The sequence below is a fragment of the Bubalus bubalis genome, chromosome 5 (genome assembly GCF_019923935.1).
Source record: "Bubalus bubalis isolate 160015118507 breed Murrah chromosome 5, NDDB_SH_1, whole genome shotgun sequence".
NCBI lineage: Eukaryota > Metazoa > Chordata > Mammalia > Artiodactyla > Bovidae > Bubalus > Bubalus bubalis.
This window is the reverse complement of record NC_059161.1, coordinates 13938504-13963893: the sequence shown is the minus strand read 5'-3', so window position 1 is coordinate 13963893 and position 25390 is coordinate 13938504. Positions and strand designations below refer to the sequence as shown.

The 25390-nt window shown below is 37.4% G+C and overlaps 1 protein-coding gene across 6 annotated transcripts in view; it reads left to right on the top strand.

Moving 5' to 3' along the window:
- HMCN1 (hemicentin 1) overlaps positions 1 to 25390 on the top strand; it is a 546437-nt gene that overhangs the window by 344812 nt on the left and 176235 nt on the right. For all 6 annotated transcript variants that reach the window (XM_044942718.2, XM_044942717.2, XM_044942719.2 and 3 more), the window contains 10 exons: positions 258 to 359; positions 1182 to 1358; positions 1888 to 2039; positions 3264 to 3387; positions 7696 to 7871; positions 10373 to 10469; positions 17506 to 17628; positions 18366 to 18527; positions 21984 to 22265; positions 23917 to 24084. In XM_044942718.2, the coding sequence (XP_044798653.2) occupies positions 258 to 359; positions 1182 to 1358; positions 1888 to 2039; positions 3264 to 3387; positions 7696 to 7871; positions 10373 to 10469; positions 17506 to 17628; positions 18366 to 18527; positions 21984 to 22265; positions 23917 to 24084 (1563 nt within the window). The remainder of the gene's footprint in view (positions 1 to 257; positions 360 to 1181; positions 1359 to 1887; positions 2040 to 3263; positions 3388 to 7695; positions 7872 to 10372; positions 10470 to 17505; positions 17629 to 18365; positions 18528 to 21983; positions 22266 to 23916; positions 24085 to 25390) is intronic.

Here is a 25390-nt window from a genome sequence, read left to right as displayed (position 1 = left end):
GCCATGCCCTCCTCCAGGGTATCTTCCCAACCCAGGGATTGAACCCAGGTCTCTGGCTTGCAGGCAGATTCTTTACCATCTGAGCCACCAGGGAAGCCCCACTTAATAGTGTACCTTAGTTTTATTCCAAATATATCATTGAATATAAGTGAAAGATAGAAAGGAAAAAAGAAAGAAATGACAAGTCCCAGTGAGGAAACCATTTCCGTTTAATACCCTATTTCTGTGTGCTAGTTACCTCTTCGGGCTTCTTGCAGAGCCACCCAGCCTGGACGATGCAGGGAAGATGCTGAATGAGACCGTGGTGGTGAACAGCCCCGTGCAGCTGGAGTGTAAGGCAGCTGGAACTCCCTCACCTGGTCTGTTTGTTTTCTGACTCTGTAACTTACCAATGTTTTAAGACTTGTGTGAATTGCTAAATCTGTTTATGAGGATACTATAGTAATTGCTAATGAAGAAAATATTATAGAATACATTTCAAATGTAAAACACTGATTAGGATATCATTTGGTGGATGATATTTTTGAATTTTCATTGCTTTTAGCTCCATGAAATAATTTACCCATTTAAATAATGTACAGATATGTGAATAATTGCCTTACTGTCCTTACTGTGGCCACAAAACCCACAATGTCATTGTATATACATTTATGCTGAAAATATACTTTTAATCTAGTCTAAGTTGATCATGAACCATTCATTTGATGAGATTGTTATTGTATTGATTCTCATCTTCGGTAAGTTATTCATATGAATCAATAATAATATAAAATTTTTGAGGCTAATAGTGTGTTTGATTTTGATTAGAAGTCTAAACAAAATTTTTGTAGATGAGAGGCATATATTCTACACAAGAAGAAATAGAATTGATTGAAAGTTTGCTCTCAAATACTGATAGATTAGAGAAAATGTAAAGAATATCATTTTTACAAATTCACTTCAAGACACTTATTTGACTATTCATATTTTTCTAATGTTTACCTCCTTCCTCCTAAAAATCAACCTTAAATATTTAAACAGATTAAACTAGAGTGATAAGCATAAGAATAAAGCAGTTGTTACTATTGTAGTTAACCTCTAATTCAGTGTGTATATTGACTTTTTTTAATTAATTTTTTATTGAAGGGTAATTTTTTAAGAAACATTTAAATAGATGGGCTTCTCTTCTCTTCTCCTTGCAGCTATTACATGGTACAAAGATAATCGTCCACTATCAGATTCCAGTAGTGTGACTTTCTCGAACAGAGGACGGATCATCAATATTGAAAGTGCCCAGATCACAGATGCTGGCATATATAAATGTGTGGCCATCAACTCAGCTGGAGCAACCGAGCTGTTTTACAGTCTGCAGGTTCATGGTTAGTGCCACTGCTAGATTGATCCAGGGTAAAGAAGCATTCAAAGCGATCAAGTGCATCTATAAAATTCTAGTGTTGATATTTAACAGAATGTGTTATTGTCATCTTTATTTAAGGATGCAGTGTTCTAAAACTGCTAAGTGTTTACATTTTTGATTCCTATTAAATGTTCTGTTTTCACATGCTATTGAACTTGTTTGCTTTAGATGAATTGTTCAGAATAGTCATCAACTATCTTATCAGCTAATGACAGTAGCCCTGTTTGTCAATATTGTCTATCAGAATCATAGGTTCAGGAAATGTTTTCAAGTTATTTTCTCTAATAGTGCTTTTAAGAGGAGTTCGTATTAATGTACTAGCGTGGATACAGTGGAGGGAAACATGCATACACACACAAACCTGGAAGGCAAGAAATAAAAATATAAAACACATTACTATGGACAGAACACATAGTTGTTATTATTCTGAGATGAAATATTCTGTGATGTTAGCATGCCTTACTTCTGTTTATTTTTTTGTTCCTTTCCAGTGCCCCCATCAATTTTTGGCAGCAATAACATGGTGGCAGTGGTGGTTAATAACCTGGTGAGGTTAGAGTGTGAAGCCAGAGGTATCCCGGCCCCAAGTCTGACCTGGCTGAAAGATGGGAGCCCCGTCACAAGTTTCGTTAATGGGATACAGGTACTCCATGCCATTTCTTAAGGCAGATCTACCATCTCACTATCAGTCCGCCAAGTCTGAACAAATAAAAGGGACTTGCAGAGCAAGGATTCACAAATGTTATCCAAAAATGTACATATATACATCTATAAATATGGACACACAGCTGGGATTTCTAGACAGTTCATTAAAAGCTCAGTATGTCTAAGAGTTCCCTTGTTTCATATATAATTCTGTATTTTGACTATTGTTTTAGGTACATCTGCTTCCCTATTCCCACTGTCTGGTATCACCATAAGAGGTACTCTACACAAAGAAATGTTTATCAATGACAGAAGCAGGAATTTCCTGGTAGAAGTTATATTTATTTATTTATTTTTTTTTAATTTAATTTTATTTTTAAACTTTACATAACTGTATTAGTTTTGCCAAATATCAAAATGAATCTGCCACAGGTATACACAGAAGTTATATTTAAATTTCTGAAAATAATAATGAATCAGAGAACCATCTAGAGTGTAGTTACTTCTACTAAAACATCATATCAAGAAAAATGGAAAAAGACAACATCATGAGAAATGAAATTTGAGTTTGAGAACAAAATTTAAGTACTTCGCACTGACTCAAAATTTGAGATACAAAAAGATACATATCCCATTTAAAGTGTACTTTAATCTTGTTTTGCCTTGAGGAAGGCATAGTTATTCCACTGTTCTGTTTCTTGAGCTTTTCTTGAAAATCCTTTGCTTGCAGAATTTGGGATCATAGACTGTCCAGAGTCAGTGTCAGTATTTTTGAGGTACAGCTATGTCAATGGAATAAAAGGGCTATGAGTGTGACGAATTAATTTGATTGATATTACAGTGTTAATTTTAACTTCTTAATTGTTCTCCCAAGGAAAAATTAGGAGGAGGATTAACTCCTCTTATTCCACTTCTTATCTTTCTCCCCTGGTGGCTTTCTCTCTTTCTGTAGTAAGCATAGATAAAGTTGAATCTTCACTTGACCCTGTATGTGGAGAGTTGTTTTCAGTGATTATTGCCAGCTTTGGTTCTATTCTCTGTCTTCCTCCATGGAGAAAATGAGGAGATTGAATGATGCTTGCCCTCTTTAAAATATCCAGGTAGAAATCCTTCTAGAGGCAAATGTTTGATTGATTAAACCCAGAAAATAATTGAAAAAGTATGTTTACGCCTCCCCTTCTCAGGAGCCACGTTGGTTATTTAGTGCTCTGTTCTCTGATAGGTTCTGTCTGGGGGCCGCATCCTCGCATTGACCAGTGCACAGATCAGTGATACCGGGAGATACACCTGCGTGGCAGTAAATGCTGCCGGGGAGAAACAAAGGGACATTGACCTCAGAGTATATGGTGAGACATTTTAATAATTCTTTCTGCTCTGAAATAGCTGTGTTTAAGTCCAGAGATCATTGACACAGTTGAGAGTTTTTGACAATGGAGAGCTATGAACAATGGAAATGAAGTTATAAGATTAACAGAATCAGTTTCACCCTTTCTGCGTCATATTTGACTTTGACTGATTTTCCCTTTTTGAACTTCTGAGAATGAAAATGCATACAAAGATATGATCTTCTCACTAAAGCAAGCTCCTCTTCAAGTAGCTCTCTTGATCAATTCTATTTGAAGCCTAGATTTTCTTACCTTTAGATTATATGTACAATCAGCATATTTTATAGTTAATACTGTGTCTATGAATTAAAGGATTATTTGGGAAGCAAAAGTTGAATATAAATTAGGCAAAATTCAAGTCTTTTTCCTTCCTGGGATGCAGCTGTAATATACAAAAGGAAAGGTCTGATTCCGTCACACCAAAAAGCCCCCAAGATGAAATTGTGGTCTCATTGGCCTCCATTCATAGATTACACTTGTCATTTCACATTTTTGTATACCTTTGCATTTAGGACTTTTTCAGGTTGTTTTTTTCTTTTTAGTGTCTCATTTGCATTACACTTTTGCTTCCTGGAATAATGGATTTGTTTCTTCTGTGGCCCTCGAAGAGTATCTGTTTAATGCAGGCCTTTTCTTCTAGGTCCTATTTCAGTTCCAAAGAATTCACTCCTTTTAAAATATATATTAAAAAATGTATTATTTTTTTAACCTCCAGGCCATGTGAATTGATGTGCCTTTTTGAATTTGCCAAAAACAGTCATCACAAATATCTTTGACTTTGACTTAGTAAGTCTTAATTTTTTAATTAAAAGGCCCCTTGTGACAACATAGATACCATACATATCTAATTAAGCTAAAAAACCCCAATTGGCATCAGTAAACCACCCATAATTTGTATGCATCCCCCACTTTTGTTGCTTCTGCAGTTGACATGTGTGGATATTCAGCATCCAGGTTTGTTGGTGCTCTGTGTCTGAGATAACAGAGATTCCAGAATGCCCAATCGTAAGAAATCGAACTCCTTCCCTTATTGGATCACTTTTGTGCTTTATGAAGAATTGGAATGTTTCCAGTCTACACTGTTTTTAGAGGATGATTCATCAGTTTAAGTTTGTGACACAATAGCTCCTTCAGTCATGAGCAAGCCTAGCCCAGGATTGCCATTGGTATTCACTGGGTTTTAGTCAACACTGAAAATCTGGCCTTGGCTTTTTCCATTTCTACATTGATTAATGTCAAAAGTGGACCTGAGAGGTGATAGAGAGTTGATGTTTTCCAGGAGTTATGAAGATGTGCATGACTATGTTGTTAAGATACTCTCATACAAGTCTTTTAGTCCCAAAACCAGACTCTTCCCTCTGTAGTAAAAGTCAAGAGGCTAGCTAACATGTACATGTGTTTGAAAATGTGTGTGTGTATAGTAGCTTGCTATGCTTATATATTTCAAATGTTAAAGAAGTGTCAAATTAAACAATTTTAATTTGAAATTAGCCTCCAATCTATCCTCTACTATTTATATTATGCCCCTGCCTTATATTCCTAAGTTTGTGGTATGAACCTTGGCGATCTTGGGTTGGTTTGTTGCTCATGGCCAAATATAAGTTCAGATTCACATTATAGAGTATAGGGGTGTAAAAGGAGCACATACTGGATAAAATAGCTATCCGTACAGTTACAAGAATAGTTCATTAAACTGTTTCTCCTTGGTATAAATTTGGAGGATGCTTTACTGTATTCTGAAGTGCTGAAACAAGAGAATTGAGTTTTTAAATTATTTAGATTCCTGCAGTACCTTTTCTTTAAACTGAAACTCAGAGAGCTTTCTTAGCGCTCACACATTCTCCAGCATCTCCACAAGCATAACCCCATGGCAATTCTGACTTGATAACTTATGTGTTACAGGTATAATGCACAGGATGAGAAACAGGCCCAATATACCCCTTCCTAAGCAACATGACTGCAAAGCAGAGTAGGGATATCATCTAAGAAACCCAGGAATCTAAAGAGTGGAAGCTTTTTCTCTTCTCAGACTAAACAAAAAGTTGGAAATGAAAGACAGGGCAGAAAAAAAATAGATGGGCTTTAGTAATATATATCCTCAACTATAATTAGATTTGCTTTAATTTATGTTAAGAAACAAATACTCTTTTTTTATATTTTTCCTCTCAATGTTAAAAACTTGGTTTCCTTTGGAGCTTGACTCACTCACTTAGCTGTAAGAAAAGTAATTAAAGGAAAACTATTTGGAAATTAGCATTCTGCTCTCTTGAATTATTTCTGACATTTATGTCTACAAGCAGTCCTAAAGAATCCATGCTCTTTTATCAAGTCTACAAGTAATCTAAGATAAACATGTTTTACATAGTCATGAGGCTTCTCTTGTGGCTGAGCTGGTAAACAATCCACCTGCAATGCTGGAGACCTGGGTTCAATCCCTGGGTTGGGAAGGTCCCCTGGAGAAGGAAAAGACTACCCATTACATTATTCTGGCCTAGAGAATTCCATGGACTGTATGGACTCCAGTATCCTGGTCTGGAGAATTGCATGGGCTTGCAAAGAGTCAGACACAACTGAGTGACTTTTACTTACATAGTCATGGTACATTTTTATCCAGAGACCGGACTTTTCCTGAAATTATTTCCAAGCTATGAAATATGCTGTTCTATTTAGGACTCTTTATGCAAAGACTGGTGAAGATATATATTTTTTTCATAATAGAAGATGGCACTCGTGCTCATTTTGCTGAGATTATAGAAGTTTTCATCTCAGACTAGTTGCGTATCTTTATCTGTTGTCTCACATGTTAAAAATAATCCCGCTCTTTTCTGTCACCGTAGATAAATTTAAGCTGATGGAGAGCCAGTATCTGTGTGTGCTATTAAATTTAGCAGAATGGACATCACAGATCTCTGCCCAAATGCTCCACTGGTCTGTTCCAACCATGGTGCATGAAATTTCTTTTGTTAGCATCAATTCCTTTGGGTTTAGCACAAGTCCTGCATCCAGAAACAGCATAAGAAAGTACCCTCTAATTTGTATGCCTTTTCCTGTGTAGCAGAGAAATCTCCTGGTTACAGAAAAACTTGTTACTAACTGAAATCCACAGAAAAAAACATTACTAGCTAAAGTCCATTGTCATTTTGCCACACGCAGCCGTGTCAAGTCAGAAGCAATGGCTAACGGGCTGTTAAAATGTTCTTTACCACAAGCACCTCATTCCTCCCAGTGCATTTGGAAAAATCCTTTAGGATTCATTTCAGTGAAACTTTGCCTTTCTTGTAAAAACAAAAACAAAATACTACAAATATGGTATGTTTCTTACAATCCTAAATAGTTATAGAATTTAGTGAGAAATGGCCGGGGAAATTCCCCTTTGTGCTTTTTTGGAGTCGCCCTTTAATAACAGACCTGGTTTCAGTATTAGTTCATGTTTTTGAATTATTATAAATACAGGCCTGAAAGAGGCCTTGAGAGCTTATGAAGCCCACCCTCTCATTCTTGGCAGGGCTGTACCTAGACCATCTAAGACAAATGATTGTTTACTCTACTTTTTAATATACCCAAGGGAAGGCGATTCCTTAAACTCCTCCAAGAACATATTTCAGCATCTGACAAGCCTTATAGCCAGGGAATTCTCATTTTAATCTCATTAAAATTTCAACTCATTTCTTTTTATGTAGCTGTGTGTTGTGCAGCTGGTCACTGATTTAGTTATCTCACATGGTCTTTATTCCATAGAATCATGTTATTTCACATAAGGTCCTATCTGTCACCCATCTTATATTTTGCACACTGAGAGGTGGGACAGGATGATCCCTTTCAACTCGATTTTTATTTTGCCTCTATGTGTATGAAATTTATTTTATTTTGCAAAAAAATATGTAAATAAGCATCAAAGATATATTTGCTTTTAATTCATTGTTATTTCCAAAATATTTCATGAGTGATTTAATACTTTGAAAATCTTAAGGGGTGACTTCGAGTTCAAGAAGTTTCTTAAATGGGCACTTGGTGAGAACTTCCAGTTCTAAAGCTTTTTTGCACGAAAAGTTAGTGAAAAACTATTTTTGTTCAACAGGAACACATTAATCAGTGATTTATGAACACTTGATTCTGAGCCAAGTGATGCAAAGAGGGTATGCTAGAATTACTGTGATCCTACATTTTAGAAGGACTAATAAAGTTATTCAGTGTATGTCCTGATGATTCATAAAGATAAGCAGTGTGCTGGCCTCTTTTATCCTGAGGGAAAACCCATCTTTCACTTAGTTGCACCAAATATTATGGGAGAAGAACAGAACATCTCTGTCCTCATTAGCCAAGCTGTGGAGTTACTATGTCAAAGTGATGCTGTTCCCCCGCCGACTCTGACCTGGTTAAAAGATGGCCACCCCTTGCTGAAGAAACCAGGTCTCAGTGTTACTGAAAATGGGAGTGTGCTAAAGGTAAGGCTACAGATTCATTTACTTCTTCTTATTTCTAAGATCATCGCTTTAGTATTACCCCTGTCAAAATAGTGCACTATTAAACTTTACAAGTATCCTGCTAAATTTATCCTCTAAAATTCTAGGAACCCTTTTGAGGTTTGTGATATTTTTTCTAATTAATGCCTAGTAAGATTTAAATCTTTAAATGTCAATTCATATTTGAAGGCAGAAGCCATTCAAAAAATGCTTCTAGCCAAATATGATAGAAACATTCTAAGGAGTGCATCATTTCGGTCATCCAACCAATCAGCGAATACCCATTCTAGGTGCTCTGCATAGGGATGCAATAAAGAATGACACATTTATGCAAAATTTTCCAATTCTATATAAATATGTATATTCTATATACATACATATAAAATTATTTCCAATTTTATATAATATTTGAAAATCTAGCAGCTTAATTGAAAAATGCAGCTAAGTGCTATAAGGCTCTAAGTTACTTACCCAGTGGATGATACAGACAGTACATTTGGGAAAGATAGCAAAAAGTAAGGTTATGGTTGCCTAGAATAGTCTTGGATGGCTATTTGGCTTTTTATGGGTAGATGGGACAGAAGACCTGATTATGAGGAGCAAGTAAACTCATGATACTGAAACAAAGTAACAAAGTGAATTTTGGAAATAATGTTGACAAGGCTGATTTGAGTGAAATAAGAACTAACATGGAAAGTCAGCCTAAGGAATTAGGATTCAGGAAGCTAACAGGCCACTGGAATGTTTATAAAATCCTCATAATAACCCTATGTAGAAGTGAGAGAGTGGCTAAGTAATCTGCCCACAGTTACTAAGTGGCAGAAATGGGATTTGGATATAGAAGTATAACTTCAGAATCCATGCTGCTAACCACTACGCCACATGGCTTCTTGGTAAAAGAAAGTTATCACTGTCAAACAAAGAGTCTTGAGAAGTGAATGAAAATTGTGGCATGAAGGGAAGCTAAGAAACTTCCACAAGTAGAAGTATAAGAGAGAGTGGGAGGAGTGTGAATGTGTGTATCAGAGGCAAGAGAATGGAGTCTTTCAAAATTACAGTTCTGAAATGATGGAGCTGGTAAGGCTGGAAAGGTCAGAGTCACTGATGGAGGAAGTAAGATAAGTCAGTTGAGTTACAGAGGGAAAATAAAGGCAAAAAGTGCTGCCCTTTCTCAGAAATAGAGCCTAGAGTTCTAGAAAGCAGCTAGAATTCTCAAACCTCAGCACTGACTGAATGATAGAGGCAGATGATTATATTAACCTAAGTCCCAGCACTGCTCAGGAAGAGCTGTGCTTGATTAGAACTGTCTTAGCAATTTCAGTGACTGGAGTTCATTTCTTCAGAGCACAGATCCCAGTGGAGTTGGGAAACCAGGGGAGAGGGAATTAAGAAATCCTGGGATTCACTGAATCTCCACCACCAAGGCCATCCAGGCACCCTGGAATGATTGGGTCCAGAGGAAGGGATGTAGGGAGAAGACTTCTTGGAAATGAGAACTAGTGAAGACTAAATACTTTCAGTGATAACTGCAACTCCAATGATTCACCCTCTTTTGAATATTCTAGCAATTGATTTCAAAGTTAGCCGTCAATTACATATAATTTGTTATACCTCTTATAGTATCTTATATTATTATTTACACCTTGTTTATCATTAAACTTTTTTATATTCACATGCTTTATATTATCAGCTAGATTGCAAACTCAAGGCAGAAACCATATTTTACCCTGTATTTCTTAGTGTAGTACTTCTATCTACTGTAGTATCTGTAGGTACTTCTATCTGTAGTACCTAGTACAAGATTCTCAATAACTGCTGAAAGGTCTATGAATAAATGATGGATAAGTATTCATGTATGTTGCAGATAAATATATGGAAAATATTTACTGATATTCAATTATCTACCAAGCACCAAACTGGGTACTAAGAGATTAAGACTAACTGAGTATATTGGTTGACTTGAAGGAGCTTTTAAACATGATATAGAAGAAAGCAATAAACTAAGAGTAAGGGTATTATTTTACTGAAGAGTGTCCTGGACATAAAAAAATAGTATGTTTAAAGCCCTAAATAACTCATTCAAAGGTTAATTGTGGGGGTTTGCTATTTTATCTTAATCATATTTAAAAGACCTTTCTAGACCTCCAACCACTAAAGTTAACGAGATTAAAACAAGGTATGATAATTGTTGATAATTATTAAGTGATAATTGTTGAATCTTGATAAGTATTGAATGTGGGTGATGGGCATATAGCCATCAATTTTATTGGGTTGGCCAAAAAGTTCATTTGAGTTTTTCATAACATCTTAAGTAAAAAATAAACTGAACTGTTTGGCTAACCCAATACTATCTTCTCAACTTTTTATATGTTTGAAAACCTTCAGAACAAATGAAAAATCAGAGATCACAAGCAACATTAATATAAAACCCCAATTAATTACAAAATATAAACCGTGGTTTCAAAGCATGATTTTGTTTTTAGATTGAAGATGCTCAGGTTCAAGATAGTGGTCGCTACACTTGTGAAGCCACAAATGTTGCAGGAAAAACTGAGAAGAACTATAATGTCAACATTTGGGGTAAGTGAGATCAGCCCTTAAATGATTCAGCTTGTGGTTTGACCTATCATTGTTTGTATTAAACCGTTCCTAAACTGACAACCACATAAATAAGACATAGATGATATTAATTAATATGTTTAAATGATGCTGAGCTGTCCTGAATATCAGCTTATATACTTAATTCAAGGGCAACTAAATAGATTTCCTGAACCTAAATATATAGATCACTGTAACTTTGATCTTCTCTCCTGACTGATTAACATACCCTCTAGCTTCTAGAGCCAGGATTTGCTAATGATGGAGCATTCTTCATGAGCAGAGAGCCTGTTGGTTAATTGAAAATGTCAGAAGGTCAAATTATGTATGTGAATTTAGTGTGTGACAAAGACAAAGAGCACGTGCATTTGGGGTGGGAGATGAGGTTACTCTGCTGACGAATGTGAAATGCTATGCTCACTTGAAGTTTTAGTAAGTTACTAAGATAATTTGTTAGTTACTAAGATAGTTTTTAGGAATAATTGCAACTTTTATGTTAGCTGTGGTTGTCTACCAGTTGTTAAAAAGTGTTCCTGTTTCCCAATTAATCAACTTTTAAGTACTTGTTTACATTCATTTATAACATATTAACCACTATTAATTTGGATTATATTTGTTTAAATATTTTAATTATTGAGGTAATGACATGAAATATAACTTTGCTTATAAAAGTTAATTAAAAACCACAGATTAAAATAAAAATAAGTAGAGGAAGTAATCTGATTCCAATGGAGAACAGCTATTGTTTAAAAGTATGCATTTACTTAGAGAATAGCTTGTTAATTATAAATCATTATTATCATTTTAAAAATCTTGAAAATTATGAGAAGTGTTATCATTTATCCTATAAAGGAATTTATTTACTTTTAAATACTAAAATTTATTATGTACTATATTTATATTTATTACATATTGGGCTTCCCAGGTGGCTCAGTTGTAAATAATCCACCTGCCAAACAGGAGATGCGGGATCAATCCCAGTATCAGGAAGATCCTCTGGAAGGGGAAATGGCAACCCACTCCGGTATTCTTGACTGGGAAATTCCATAGACAGAGGAGCCTGGTGGACTATAATCCATGGGGTTGCACAAGAGTTGGACATAACTTAGTGACTAAACAACAAGTTACATATTATTAACTTCTCTTCCTACTTCCTTCCATCTTTTTTCTCCCTCTGTGTTTCCTTTACTTCCCTTCTCTTATTTCTCTCAAGTGGGAAAAATATTCATACACTTCCCAACATGGACAAGAGACTGCTAAGTGTTATCAAGTAAAGGTTAAAAAAAGAAGTGAAAAAGAAAAATTCGGAGTGATGATCAATTAGAAAGTGAGGTGAAGAATTCACTTTTTAAAAATTGTACAACAAAATATAATTTATTTTTAGTTCTTTATATTTTTAAAGTTTACTTTATTGAAATACAGTTGATTTATCAGTCAGTTTAGCTCAGTCACTCAGTCGTGTCCAACTCTTGGCGACCCCATGGACTGCAGCACGCCAGGCCTCCTTGTCCATCACCAACTCCTGGAGTTTACTCAAACTCACGTCCATTGAGTTGGTGCTGCCATCCAATCATCTCATCCTCTGTTGTCCCGTTCTCCCCCTGCCTTCAATCTTTCCTAGCATCAGGTTCTTTTCCATTGAGTCACTTCTTTGCATCAGGTGGCCAAAGTATTGGAGCTTCAGCTTCAGTCCTTCCCATGAATAGTCAGGACTGATTTCTTTTAGGATAGACTAGTTGGATCTCCTTTCAGTTCAAGGGACTCTCAAGAGTCTTCTCCAACACCACAGTTCAAAAGCATCAATTCTTCAGCGCTCAGCTTTCTTTATGGTCCAACTCTCACGTCCATACCTGACTACTGGAAAAACCATAGCTTTGACTAGATGGACCTTTGTCAGCAACGTAACGTCTCTGCTTTTTAATATGCTGTCTAGGTTGGTCATAGCTTTTCTTCCAAGGAGCAAGCATCTTTTAATTTCATGGCTGATTGCTTAGAGAGAGTAAAAAGAATATGTATAGAAGAGTACTGTGTAGAATGACTCTCACATACCATGTAAGAAGGGAGACAGAAAAAGAAATCCCAGATGGGAAACTGAGTTGGAACATTTGTCAAAGAGGTAGGAATAAAACTGGGTAAAACTTCTATTGTGGAAACTCAGGACAGTGGTGTTCCCAGAAGAAGAATGCAAACAGGAAATAGGTTGAACATATATATATGAGTGGGTGAATGAATGCATAATGGCACACATTGCAGAGAAGTCGAATGAGACATAAACTACAAAGTGTACTTAACAGATGAGTAGACCTGTGCCTCTTAAAGAGGAAAGCAGTAGATGTAAGAATGAATGATAAAGGAAAGCTGAGACTTTAAGACTGGATTCACTCAAAAATTATTTATGGTGTGACTCTGTGTTCTAGGCACTATGCCATGTGTAAGCATAGGTAGGTTCATAAGAAAGACAATGACACTGGTCACACAGAACTTAGAGTCTGCTGGTGTAGAAATGCCTTTCAAAAGATAGTTAAAATTGTCTCCTAAGAGTTATCACAGGAGATTTTGTGGGAAGACATAGCAGGGGGCTGGTGATATCTAACTGAGGTTTTAAGGATGAGTAGGTGTTAGCTCTCTGAAGATGGAAGCATAAAGACCTGGAGAACATTGTCTGTATTCAACGAACAAAACATCACTCACTATGGAGCCTAGTGTGGCTCAGAGGAGGATAAGAAGATATAATGTTAGGTAGGAAAGATTAAAAAGGGCATATAGAAGAGGACCTCTAAAATCAATTGTAAAAGTATGGATTTGATTCTAAAGGTGATACAACATCACTAATGGGATTCAAAGGAGGACTGGGGCATTCAGATTTGTATTTTAGGAAGAAAGCCAGTAAACTAGTTTTTTAGTATTAAATTATTTACGTTTCTAAGAAATTGAATTAATAGGATTGGTTGATTACATTGAGAGGTATGGAAACAGGAAAGGGTAAAAGATGGATGTTGGTTTGGGCTGATCAGCTGGGCTGTGTGGACAGCAGCGTCCTCCCCTTGGAGAGGGAACAAAGGTTCAGTTTAGGACAAGTTGAGTTTCAGAATCCCTCTAAGGCACCCACATTGAGATATTAAGTAGACAGATATAAAGATGGTCAGCATCATTGATTATTAGAAAAATGCAGGTTAAAACTACAATGGGATATCAACTCACATCAGTCAGAATGGCCATCATCAGAAAATCTACAAATAATAAATGCTGGAGAGGGTGTGGGGAAAAGGCAACCCTCCTACACTGTTGATGGGAATGTAAACTGGTACAGCCACTATGGAAAACAGTATGGAAGTTCCTTAAAAAACTAAAAATAGAGCTACCATCTGATCCAGCAATCCTCCACCTGGGCATATAACTGGAGAAAAATGTGGTTCGAAAGGATACATGCACACCAGTGTTCATAGCAGCACTATTTACAATAGCCAAGACATGGAAGCAACTTAAATGTCCATTGACAGATGAATGCATAAAGAAGTGGTACGTGTATACAATGGAATGTTGCTCAGCCATAAAAAGAATGAAATAATCCATGAAGCAACGTGGACGGACCTGGTGAACTTATTTACAAAACAGAAACAGACTTAGAGAACAAATTTATGTTTACCAGGGGGAAGGGTGGCGGGGGTGTGAAGGGTAGGTTTGGAGTTTGGGATTGACATGTACACACTGCTGTATTTAAAATAGGACAAATTTGGAAAACTCAGTAGTGGCCACAGGACTGGAAAGGGTCAGTTTTCATTCCAATCCCAAAGAAAGACAATGCCAAAGAATGCTCAAACTACCGCACAGTTGCACTCATCTCACATGCTGGTAAAGTAACGTTTAAAATTCTCCAAGCCAGGCTTCAGCAGTATGTGAACCATGAACTTCCAGATGTTCAAGCTTGTTTTAGAAAAGGCAGAGGAACCAGAGATCAAATTGCCAACATCTGTTGGATCATGGAAAAAGCAAGAGAGTTCCAGAAACACATCTACTTCTGCTTTATTGACTATACCAAAGCCTTTGACTGCGTGGATCACAATAAACTGTGGAAAATTCTGAAAGAGATGGGAATACCAGACCACCTGATCTGCCTCTTGAGAAACCTGTATGCAGGTCAGGAAGCAACAGTTAGAACTGGACATGGAACAACAGACTAGTTCCAAATAGGAAAAGGAGTACATCAAGGCTGTATATTGTCACCCTGCTTATTTAACTTCTATGTAGAGTACATCATGAGAAACACTGGGCTGAAGGAAGCACAAGCTGGAATCAGGATTGCCGGGAGAAATATCAATAACCTCAGATATGCAGATGACACCACCCTTTTGGCAGAAAGAGAAGAACTAAAGAGCCTCTTGATGAAAGTGAAAGAGAAGACTGAAAAAGTTGGCTTAAAGCTCAACATTCAGAAAACAAAGATCATGGCATCTGGTCCTATCACTTCATGTCAAATAGATGGGGAAACAGTGGAAACAATGGCTAACTTTATTTTTTTAGGCTCCCAAATCACTGCAGATGGTGATTGCAGCCATGAAATTAAAAGACGCTTACTCCTTGAAAGGAAAGTTATGACAAACCTAGACAGCATATTCAAAAGCAGAGACATTACTTTGCCAACAAAGGTCCATCTAGTCAAGGCTATGGATTTTCCAGTGGTCATGTATGGATGTGAGAGTTGGACTATAAAGAAAGCTGAGTGCCGGAGAATTAATGATTTTGAACTGTGGTGTTGGAGAAGACTCTTGAGAGTCCCTTGGACTGCAAGGAGATCCTACCAGTCCATTCTAAAGGAGATTTGTCCTGAGTGTTCATCGGAAGGACTGATGGTGAAGCTGAAACTCCAATACTTTGGCCACCTGATGCGAAGAGCTGGCTCATTTGAAAAGACCCTGATGCTGGGAAAGATTGAGGGCAGGAGGAGAAGGGGACAGCAGAGGATGAGATGGTTGGATGGCATCACCGACTTGATGGACATGGCTTTGGGTAGACTCTGGGAGTTGGTGATGGACAGAGAGGCCTGGCGTGCTGCGGTTCATGAGGTCGCAAAGAGTCAGACACGACTGAGCAACTGAACTGAACGGGTTGGACCTGGAAATTATCATACTAAGTAAAGTAAGTCAGACAGAGAAAGACAAGTATCACATGATATTGTTTGTATGTGGCATCTAAAAAATGATACAAATGAACTTATTTACAAAACCGCAAACGACTTAGAGAATGAATTTATGGTTACCAGGGGGAAGTGGGGGTGCCAAGGGTAGATTTTGAGTTTGGGATTGACATGTACACACTGCTGTATTTAAAATAGGTAACCACTAAGGATCTACTGATAAATAAATTTTTAAAATCTAGTCAGATATAAAAGTCCAGATCTCAGAGACTCTCTGCATTACAGATACAGGTTTGCAAATATTTGTATTAATGTAAGTGATACTCACTCATGGGAATGAGTGGAGTTTGATTTGGAGGTCATGGATTTATAGTTGGTGGCAGTCTGTGTAGCTGTCATTTTCTTCTGTAGACATTTCATGTGTGGGATAGGTTATGACAGAGTAAACTATAGGATTTATCTCGAGAAATGGTATTGCCAAATAAGAAAAGCAACAGTGTGGGGCAGTTGCGAATATTGGCAGAAGACTAGTTGAAATTATTGAACATAAAATCAAAGCTGGATAGTGAAGTCAGTAAATAAAAGAGTAGATAGTAGATTGGGGGGCTTCTGAAAGGTTTAAGGACTAGGTCGTTGAATTGAGAGTTGGGAATACTTAAATGAAGGAGCTGTGAGGATAGGATGTGACCTACATTTATAAATTAATAGGAGAAATGTTCTAGATGGTGAAAAGTGTATGGCTTTTGATGGAGAAAATCAAGAGCAGATCAAGAAACTGAGTAGCCAGATGTTTAGATGTGGCAGTTGAATTTATACAGAATGATGACAGGTCTTCAATGTGAAGAGAAGGGATGGAAACAAGTACCAAATTGTTCAGTGAAGGAAAAAGAATGACAGGTTCACAGAGAGTGAAAAGAAAGAGAAAGGGAAGTAAATGGATGATATGAGCCTCAAAGGAATAGAGAGTTTCGTGGAGGTGGTTGAACCATGGCTGGAAGCTGCATTTGAGGGTGAGGATTCTCCTACTCCTCAACTCCCAGGAGCTTAGGAGAACAAGCATCTATCATGTGATAATACTGCAGCCAGAAGAGTGTCCAAGGGGAGAATTAGGCCAGCAAATGCAGACTCAGCCTCTTAGAGAAAAGTTTGGGTAGTCGATTCACTTTGAAGGTTCCAAGGAGAGGCTGGAGTCCAGTGGGGAGACAGACTGTGCAACCTAGGATTGGTAACATACCTGTTTCTTAGATCAAATTCCTCACCTCTGTTCTTTATTGTTTAGTTGCTAAGCGTGTCTAACTCTTGTGACTCTATGGACTGTAGCCCACCAGCCTCCTCTGTCCATGGGATTTTCCAGGCAAGAATACTGGAGTGGGTTGCCATTTCCTTTTCCAGGGAGTCTTCTCCACCCAGAGATCGAACCCATGTCTCCTGCTTGGCAGGCAGATTCTTTACCACTGAGCCACGTGGGAAGCTTTGCCCCTGTTCTTTACTTTATGTTGTGTGCCTGATGCTTTTTGATTCTGTTCAGCATGTGACATATCAAAGCTCACAGGTGCAAATGGCTGAGTTAAGTTTAAACTTGATAGATGTCTTCCTTTTTCAAATTTAACGTGTCTAAATATCCATAATATAGTATATCATCTTTTTATGTCACTCTGAGTATTTTGATAATTAAATTTGTGAAACTGGGAAATCTGCTATTATATATTCATTCTATATCTTACAATTGGTTTTTAATGTGGTGTTGATATGTCAGCTTCAAGTCCTAGATTATTTCTTCATTCCTTTTGAGTGGGAACCTTTTTTTTTAACATGTAAAGCATTAGGGAAATTTTATAATTGTTCTTAAAATAGTGTTTTTCCTTTTTAAAAAAAATCTTCCAGTACCACCAAATATTTCTGGTTCTGATGAAGTTGTTCAACTTACAGTCATTGAAGGACACCTCATTAGTTTATTGTGTGAATCAAGTGGTATTCCTCCCCCAAATCTCATTTGGAAGAAGAAAGGTTAGTTTTCATCTTTTGACATTTATATAATTAAGTATAAATATTAAATAAATTCATGTTTTATTTGAAAAATATGCCAATTTATTAATAAACTCATTTGAAATTTGCATACTAAAATATTAGACAGCATACTTGCTTTATGCTAAATGTGCTACATGTGATAATTCTGTACTGTCAAGATGAAAATCTTCAGATTTGAGACTACTCCCAAGAAGAAATTAATTTAAAGGGCAGCTATACTGATCACAAATCCACCATTCAATTAACTGTTTTTTTCTTCTTTAAAATAGGTTTAAAAATTATCTTCTGAAGTAAGCATTTTTTGGTATATGTGACAGTTTTGTAATGTATGTTAAATTGAATTTTGAAGTTCAACAGATTTTCAGTTATTCATCAACAAATATGTGTCCTTTAAGTACCAAATCTTCTAAATTTTTAGCTGATTTAAGAAATGATTTTTGTTTTACTTAGAGATTTTTAAAAATTTATTTTACGAAATATGTTTTCTATAAATGCAATATTGATTGAAAGAAAGGTTTGCAGAAGATAGCCTTCTCTTCCTCCTCCTCTTCTTTTTCTTCCTCTTCTTCCTTTTTGCATAGATTATTATATAATACCCTCTGCCTTTTGAGTATGTGAACAGGAAGTAAATAAATATGTATTGGTACTCATTAGAAGTATATACACAAATAACTTATATGTTTGCTTCACATTCTGCCACTTGGTTTTTCTTGCAGGCTCCACAGTGCTGGCTGATTCTGCAGGGCGAGTCAGAATTTTATCTGGAGGCAGGCAGTTGCAGATTTCAATTGCAGAAAAATCTGATGCAGGGCTCTATTCATGTATGGCATCGAATGTTGCTGGGACTGCAAAGAAAGACTACAGTCTGCAAGTTTACAGTAAGTTATTGATTAGCCAGGCTTTGGCACAATTTAAAAAAAAAAAAAAAACAACTTTTCCGTCCTTCTCTTTTACTTTTTCTTTATATCTTTAAGATTCAAAGTAGTATAGTTATATAGTTGGCCCTCCTTGGCCCTCCTTATCCATAAATTCCACATCCATGGATTCAACCAACTGCATATCAAAAGTATTTTTTTCAATGTCTAAAAAGTTAAAAAAAAAAAGCAAAACTTGAATTTTTTTGGGCATCAGGCAACTATTTGCATACCATTTACATTGTATTTACAACTGTTTACATATCATTATAAGGTATTATAATCTTGTGATGATTTAAAGTGTAACAGGATCTTCAAAGGTTATATGTAAATGCTGTGCCATTTTCTATATAATGGACTTGAGCATCCTCAGATTTTGGTATCTGAGTCAGATCCTGGAACCAGTCCCCTCTGGATACGCAGGGATAGCTATACCTTTCATAAGAGCCACAAGTTTAAATTGTGTTGACATAACAAGAGAGCAGTTATTTATTTCTAGCTAGTACTTATTCAGTTATACAGCTGTCCATTCTGCATCAACTTGCTGATGGCAGACTCACAATGTGGCTATAATTTGTTGGGGGCAGGGTGGTAGACGTGAAATGGGGAGAATGGCATTTTATCATTGGATATAGTTACAGTATGTAAAAATATCCCTTTTTGTTTGTTTGTTTAACTTAAACTTTTATTTGGTATTGGGGTATAGCTGATTAACAATGTTGTGATAGTTTCAGGCGAACAGTGAAGGGACTCAGCCCTAGATATACATGTATCCATTCTCCCCCAAACTCCCCCAAATATCCCATTTTAAAGATTATTTAATTTATGTAAAATCTTAAAGTATTTAAAATATTTACATTACTTCATTTAATCTCTACATGAACTATGATATGAGACGAAAATATGGCCTCCTTTTTATATCAGCGAAAACTTAAGCCGAGAAGTTTCCATGACTAGCTGAGGTCATATGACTTGTGTATGACAGGATTGGCACTCGAACACAGGATTACTAACACGGGTCCATTTTCTTTCCCACACACATATGTCTTTGAGTTCGTTTAATCTTCTGTCTTGGAATCAGGTTCCATTAGGTGAATTTAGCTGTAAGGTTACAGAATCTCTGGCCATTGGTGGCTTAAACAAATAGAGATTTATTTTCTGACATAATGAGAAGCTGAGGTTGGCAGTCACTGGAGTTGGTCAGCATCTTACTTTTATCAGGACAGGACAGGAGAGCTAGGATTCTCCTGTTCCTTCTTTTGGGATCTCAAGATTCTGTGCCGGGGTCCAGCCCCGTCTGATCCAGGGTATTCGAAGGAGAGACGGCGTAGGCGAGGATCAGGATACAATAGCTTCAATTAGATATTAATTAAAGATATAAAGAGCAATAGAATAAGGATAGCTCAGTAGGAAAATTCAGTGGAGAAAAGAGGCTGAGTAGCTTGGTTTACGCGGGAGACCAATAAAACTTCAAGACAAGAAGCTTGCACCACTTACGTAAGCCACAGGCGTCCTTCTGTTCTCCCGAAGGAGAGGAGACACTGAGGCCTCCCTGGTCGGATCTTAGAAGCCCAGGCATAATTAGTAAGCATGGTGGGTTCCACGCTCCAGATGGAGACTCAGCCAGAGTGAGAGAGAGACATGGGGAGACCAGTCTTTCGAGGAACTGATCCCAATTCTTTATTTTCCATGGTCTACTTTTATACACTGAGATGTTATGCAAAAGTCACGCGGGGTCAGCAGTCCTGACTTTTATCAAAGTCAGGTGCTTCATACAAATGTATACAGAGGTCTTAGGGGTGTTACATCATCTTCTGGCCAGGGGGCCTGCTGACAATTTACGACCCTCTCCTTGTGACAGCGGTCAGTCAACCAGGACACTTATTTCTCCAGGGGTGATTATTCTTAAAACAGACGCCACCCAAATAAAGTTACATTCCTATAGGGTGAGGGTGTAGTGGGTTTTAGTTAAGGAAAGAATTTACTTAGCCTAAGGTCTAACATGATTAATATCAAAGGTTAATACTTATTTCTTCTATATATTCATTAATGTGTATAAGGGCAGGGGATGTGGAGACTTAGCAGTAAACATTGGCTCAACAAATGAAAAACCCTTCATCAATACAATTTCTAATCAGCCCATTACACTTATACTAATAATTTTCTAACTTCTCTAAAGAACCTGTTTTTAGAAGATTTAAAGCATCTCGTGCCTCTCACGGTTGGGAGGCTGTGAGCAATCACATGTGGCCGGACAAGCCTGTCAGGCAGGCTAGAGAACCTTCAGAGGAGTTTGTAGGTTGAAACATTCCTATCACACCCAGGAATTATTATTAACTGGAGCTCTAAGTTAACTCCTTTTCCGAAAGAGGTGGTGGGGGACAGCCCCCCGTAAAGTCAGAGGTGTAGGTAAGAGCACAAAGTAGTAAAGTAGGCAGGCTCTGGTTATGGGGGTAGATGCTCGAGGATTTCCAGGGGGACTCCTGAGTCTCGATCCCGCCTTTGCGTATGTCGAGCCTCCTTCCTCATGACCTTTGCCCCGGGCGGAGTGCCTCACGCCGGCCCCCAACAATTCTGGTTTCTGTATTTGTAGTGTCAAGTCCACATTGACGGCAAAAAGAAGGGGAAGGGATGTTATCTTTCTCTTTTAAGCAGGAGAGCAAAAAATTTCACAGATCTGCCCCCTCACTTTACCCCTGCCAGCAGAGCTCTATTCAGACTTTTTAGATCTACAGTGATTTGTTCAGTCACCACAATTTCTAAAGATGGAGAAACAGTCTCAGTTTTTCCAACTCCTCTGGTGGGCAGAAGAAAGGAATTGTAATGGACTTTGGGTCATGAACTAGATTATCATACATATTTTAAATTAGTATTAGGAAGACTTACATAGGTTAGAGCTACAAGTGATGATAGTTCAAATATTTGTATAATGTCTCCAAAGCAGGAAAAGTAGCTAATGCAGCTTTCTTTCCTTACTATACTGAGTTTAGGTATGAACCCATTTAGAAACATTGGAGAAGAAAGACACCTCTCAATATGGCAATGCCATGACTATTAGTCCTAGGTCTTTGCCTTGTAGTTAATTTTTTGACATCAAAAATGAATTTAACTTTGCCTGATGAAAATTCTTATATAAGACCTGGACTTCCCAGGTGGTGCAGCATAAAGAGTCTGCCTGCCAATGCAGGAGATGCAAGAGATGTAGGTTCGATCCCTGGATTGGGAAGATCCCCTGGAGAAGGAAATGGCAGCCCACTCCAGTATTCTTGCCTGGAAAATTCCATGGACAGAGGAGTCTGGCAGGCTACAGTCCATGAGGTCAGAAAGAGTCGGACATGACTAATCACAGCACAGCACATGTGTACTTGGCCTCATCTGAGGCAAACATTTCCTATTTCTTTTCTTTTTTTTCTTCCTCAGTTCGACCAACTATATCCAACAGTGGTAGCCACCCTACAGAAATCATTGTAACTCGAGGAAAGAGTGTTTCCTTGGAGTGTGAGGTGGAAGGTATTCCTCAACCAGCAGTGACCTGGATGAAAGATGGCCGCCCTTTGACAAAGGGAAGAGGAATGGAAATAATGGATGAAGGTCGTGTTGTTCAGCTGAAGAACGTTCATGTGTCTGACACAGGCCGTTATGTGTGTGTTGCTATGAATATAGCAGGAATGACTGACAGAAAATATGACTTAAGTGTACACAGTAAGTATAAAGAGGCTCGTTAAGTCTGTTACCTGGCTGATATAATCTACAGCCTCCTGGATGGGAGATATAGACCTCAGGTGTTGAGTGTGTTATTTATAGTCTATTATTTTCTACTATTTGGAAAAGACCTCGATGCTGGGAATGATTGAGGGCAGGAGAAGAAAGGGGCAACACAGGATGAGATGGCTGGATGACACAATCAACTCAGTGGACATGAGTTTGAGCAAATTCCAGGAGATAGGGAAGGGACAAGGAATCCTGGTGTACTGCATTCCTTGGGGTTGCAAAGGGCTGGACACAACTTAGTGACTGAACAGCAACAATTGTCTACACACATACCACTTCTTTAGATCAGTCTCATCATGTATCATGCTATGCCTGACCTCCCTTTTCTTATTTTGCTGAAATAAGCATATATTGGATATTCTTTTAGAAAAGTACATTGTGAAGTCGATAATTATCTTTTTCAAATACTTTTGATCCAATGCCATCCCAAGTAATATTCCTTGATTCTGTGTTTTCCACATTAGCTGACTTGATAAATGTAAACCTAGATTCCTTACAGCTTACTGACCCAGCTTCAGTTGGGCATAAGTTGTATTGAAATCAGCTTTACAATTCTAAATAATGAGCACAAATGTCAGTAGGAATGGATCAGACACACATATACTCCTATTTATGTGTGACACCTATTTGTATGCATATAATTTGAGTTGGAGTTTTTAAATCTATAGAATCAATGGTAAATCTAATAGACTTAGTTTTGTGACTTAATTCCAGTTAGAACATGCACAAAGTCCAGTATAGTTTGCAAGCAATGTGTGAAAGCTAATGACTGAAAAGAAATCAGTCTTATATCTTTTAGTTAGACTGTGTTTTTTTTTTTTCCATTCTTTTTAACAGGTGCTTATTGCATTACTTGAATGTTTCATACTTTTTTTGATCAATCCTCTAGGAAAGAACATTTAGGTCCCATGTATTAACCAGAGTGGCTGTCATAAAATTTCCTAGGCAAGAATGATGTTGAGAAATCAAGATGTCCGATTATGATAAATTCCAATTGACTCAGTCCTATGCTTGCTTCAATTCTGAGAGACTCTGAAAGTAGAGTGCCACTGGCCCTGCTCTGTACAGAAGGAAAACATGATGGAGGGGTAACTTTCCCTGGACTACTGAGGGCCATATAGAGGCACTCAAGGCCTGTGGGTAGCCTTGTTTCCTCTCCTTCTGGTGCTGGCTTAATTGGATTTTCATGCCAGTTCTCCTCTAAGCCAGCCCTTGCACTTGCCCAAGGCTGTTGGGTCAATGTGACCTGCCACCCCTCCTCAGACCATCCTGATTGTACTCTGCTCTTGGCCCAAACTTGTCTTCTCAGCCCACTTGGTGTGTTTCACATGTTTTCATCCACAAGGCACACTTGCCCTCTAGGAGCTGGTCACTCCAGTCTTCTCTAGGCTTCTGGGTTCCCCTTCTCTGCCCCTCTTAGTTGATCTCTGGCTCTCAGGCAGCTCCCTCACATTTTTACTTCCAGGAGTCTCACAGTCATCGTCGTCATCATCTCATTGTTGTCATTGTTTATTTTGCTAGTGTTGACCAGAAAATCATTTTTAAGAATAAACTATTTAGAATTTGGTGCTTTGTCTTACAGCCCCTCCAAGCATCATTGGAAACCACAGGACACCTGAAAATATAAGTGTGGTGGAAAAAAGCTCAGTGTCGCTAAATTGTGAAGCTTCAGGAATTCCCCTGCCTTCAATTACGTGGCTTAAAGATGGGTGGCCCGTCAACCTTAGCAGCTCCCTGAGAATCCTTTCAGGTATTAAAAATTCTTGTAGCTTGGTAATCTGGTTAGCTTCCTGTGGCCATAGCTTCTCCTTAATTTCTCATATCTCCATGTTTTATTTTTTTCCTTTTCTGAGCTAACTGCTTACTATAATACCTACTGATCATATTAAGAAAAAACTTTGGAACAACATCAGAAGCTATAGGACAATGGGGAAAATCTCTAAATATTTCTGGATCCTTGTGAAAGAGTAGTCTTGGCGCTCGATTATTACTTAATTCATGGGGATGTCAGAGCATTCATGCTAGAATGAGTACAAACTAATTTGAAAAGTGAAGAATGAAAAGAAGTACTGGAATTGAAACCAGAGCCTAGAGGGTATAATGTTATATAACATATCTCCATATTCAAACAAAGTGTTTGAATTTATTCATGGCTATTCTAAGTGAGATTTGTATTTCCAAGATAGGATAGTTTCTTTTGAGCTAAGACTTTATCATTATTATAGAAGATACTCTGCTGATTCCTCATCTAATTATGTAGGAAAATCTATTATCTTATTCTTTATAGATCAGTGTAAGTGTGGAGAGACATGTCTTGGGGCATGCCCCTGGAATCTACACTTGGCTCCTTTCACTAATGACTTGGATACAGACTAAGAAAATAATCTCTCCAAGTCTGTGGGTAATAAAAAGCAGGGGTACTTAGAAGAATACTTGATGTGTTGAATGAAGACATCTGAATTCAAACACATCTTACTCTGGAACTTCTGAATTAAACCTAATAAAATGAAAGTTAAGTAGACTCCTGTACTCGCTTTCAAAAACCAGTGATGAAAATTAGGGTGAGATATGCTTCAGAATTCTTAATATGAAAAGATCTCTGAACTGTGTTAGTGATTGAATATGCATTAGCATTGTAAGGTGTTTTATTGCGAAAAGCAAATACAGTGTTTTGCCACCTGAATATATTTTTACCAGTAAGACAAGACCGGTTGTACTCTGGGCTTATCTTACTCATTAGGAAGATGTAAGAAGTATTTATTGACAATATTTTCATGGAGGATAACCATGATGGCCAATAATTGGAAAATAGGCTATATGCCTGATTCCATTTAATCTGAAAAAATAAACTTTGTGTAACCTTATCATCTCATAGTGAAAATTACATTTAAATACTTGAAGAGCCATGGGGTAGAACAGGTTATGTTGGTTCTATGTAGTTCCAGAGGTTAAAAGTAATGCTAATGTATGGAAAATTCTAGGGACAGATTTGGGTCTGAATACAAACAACTTTAAAACAATATTTGTGTTGTTGAAAGTCAAGATGAACTATTTTA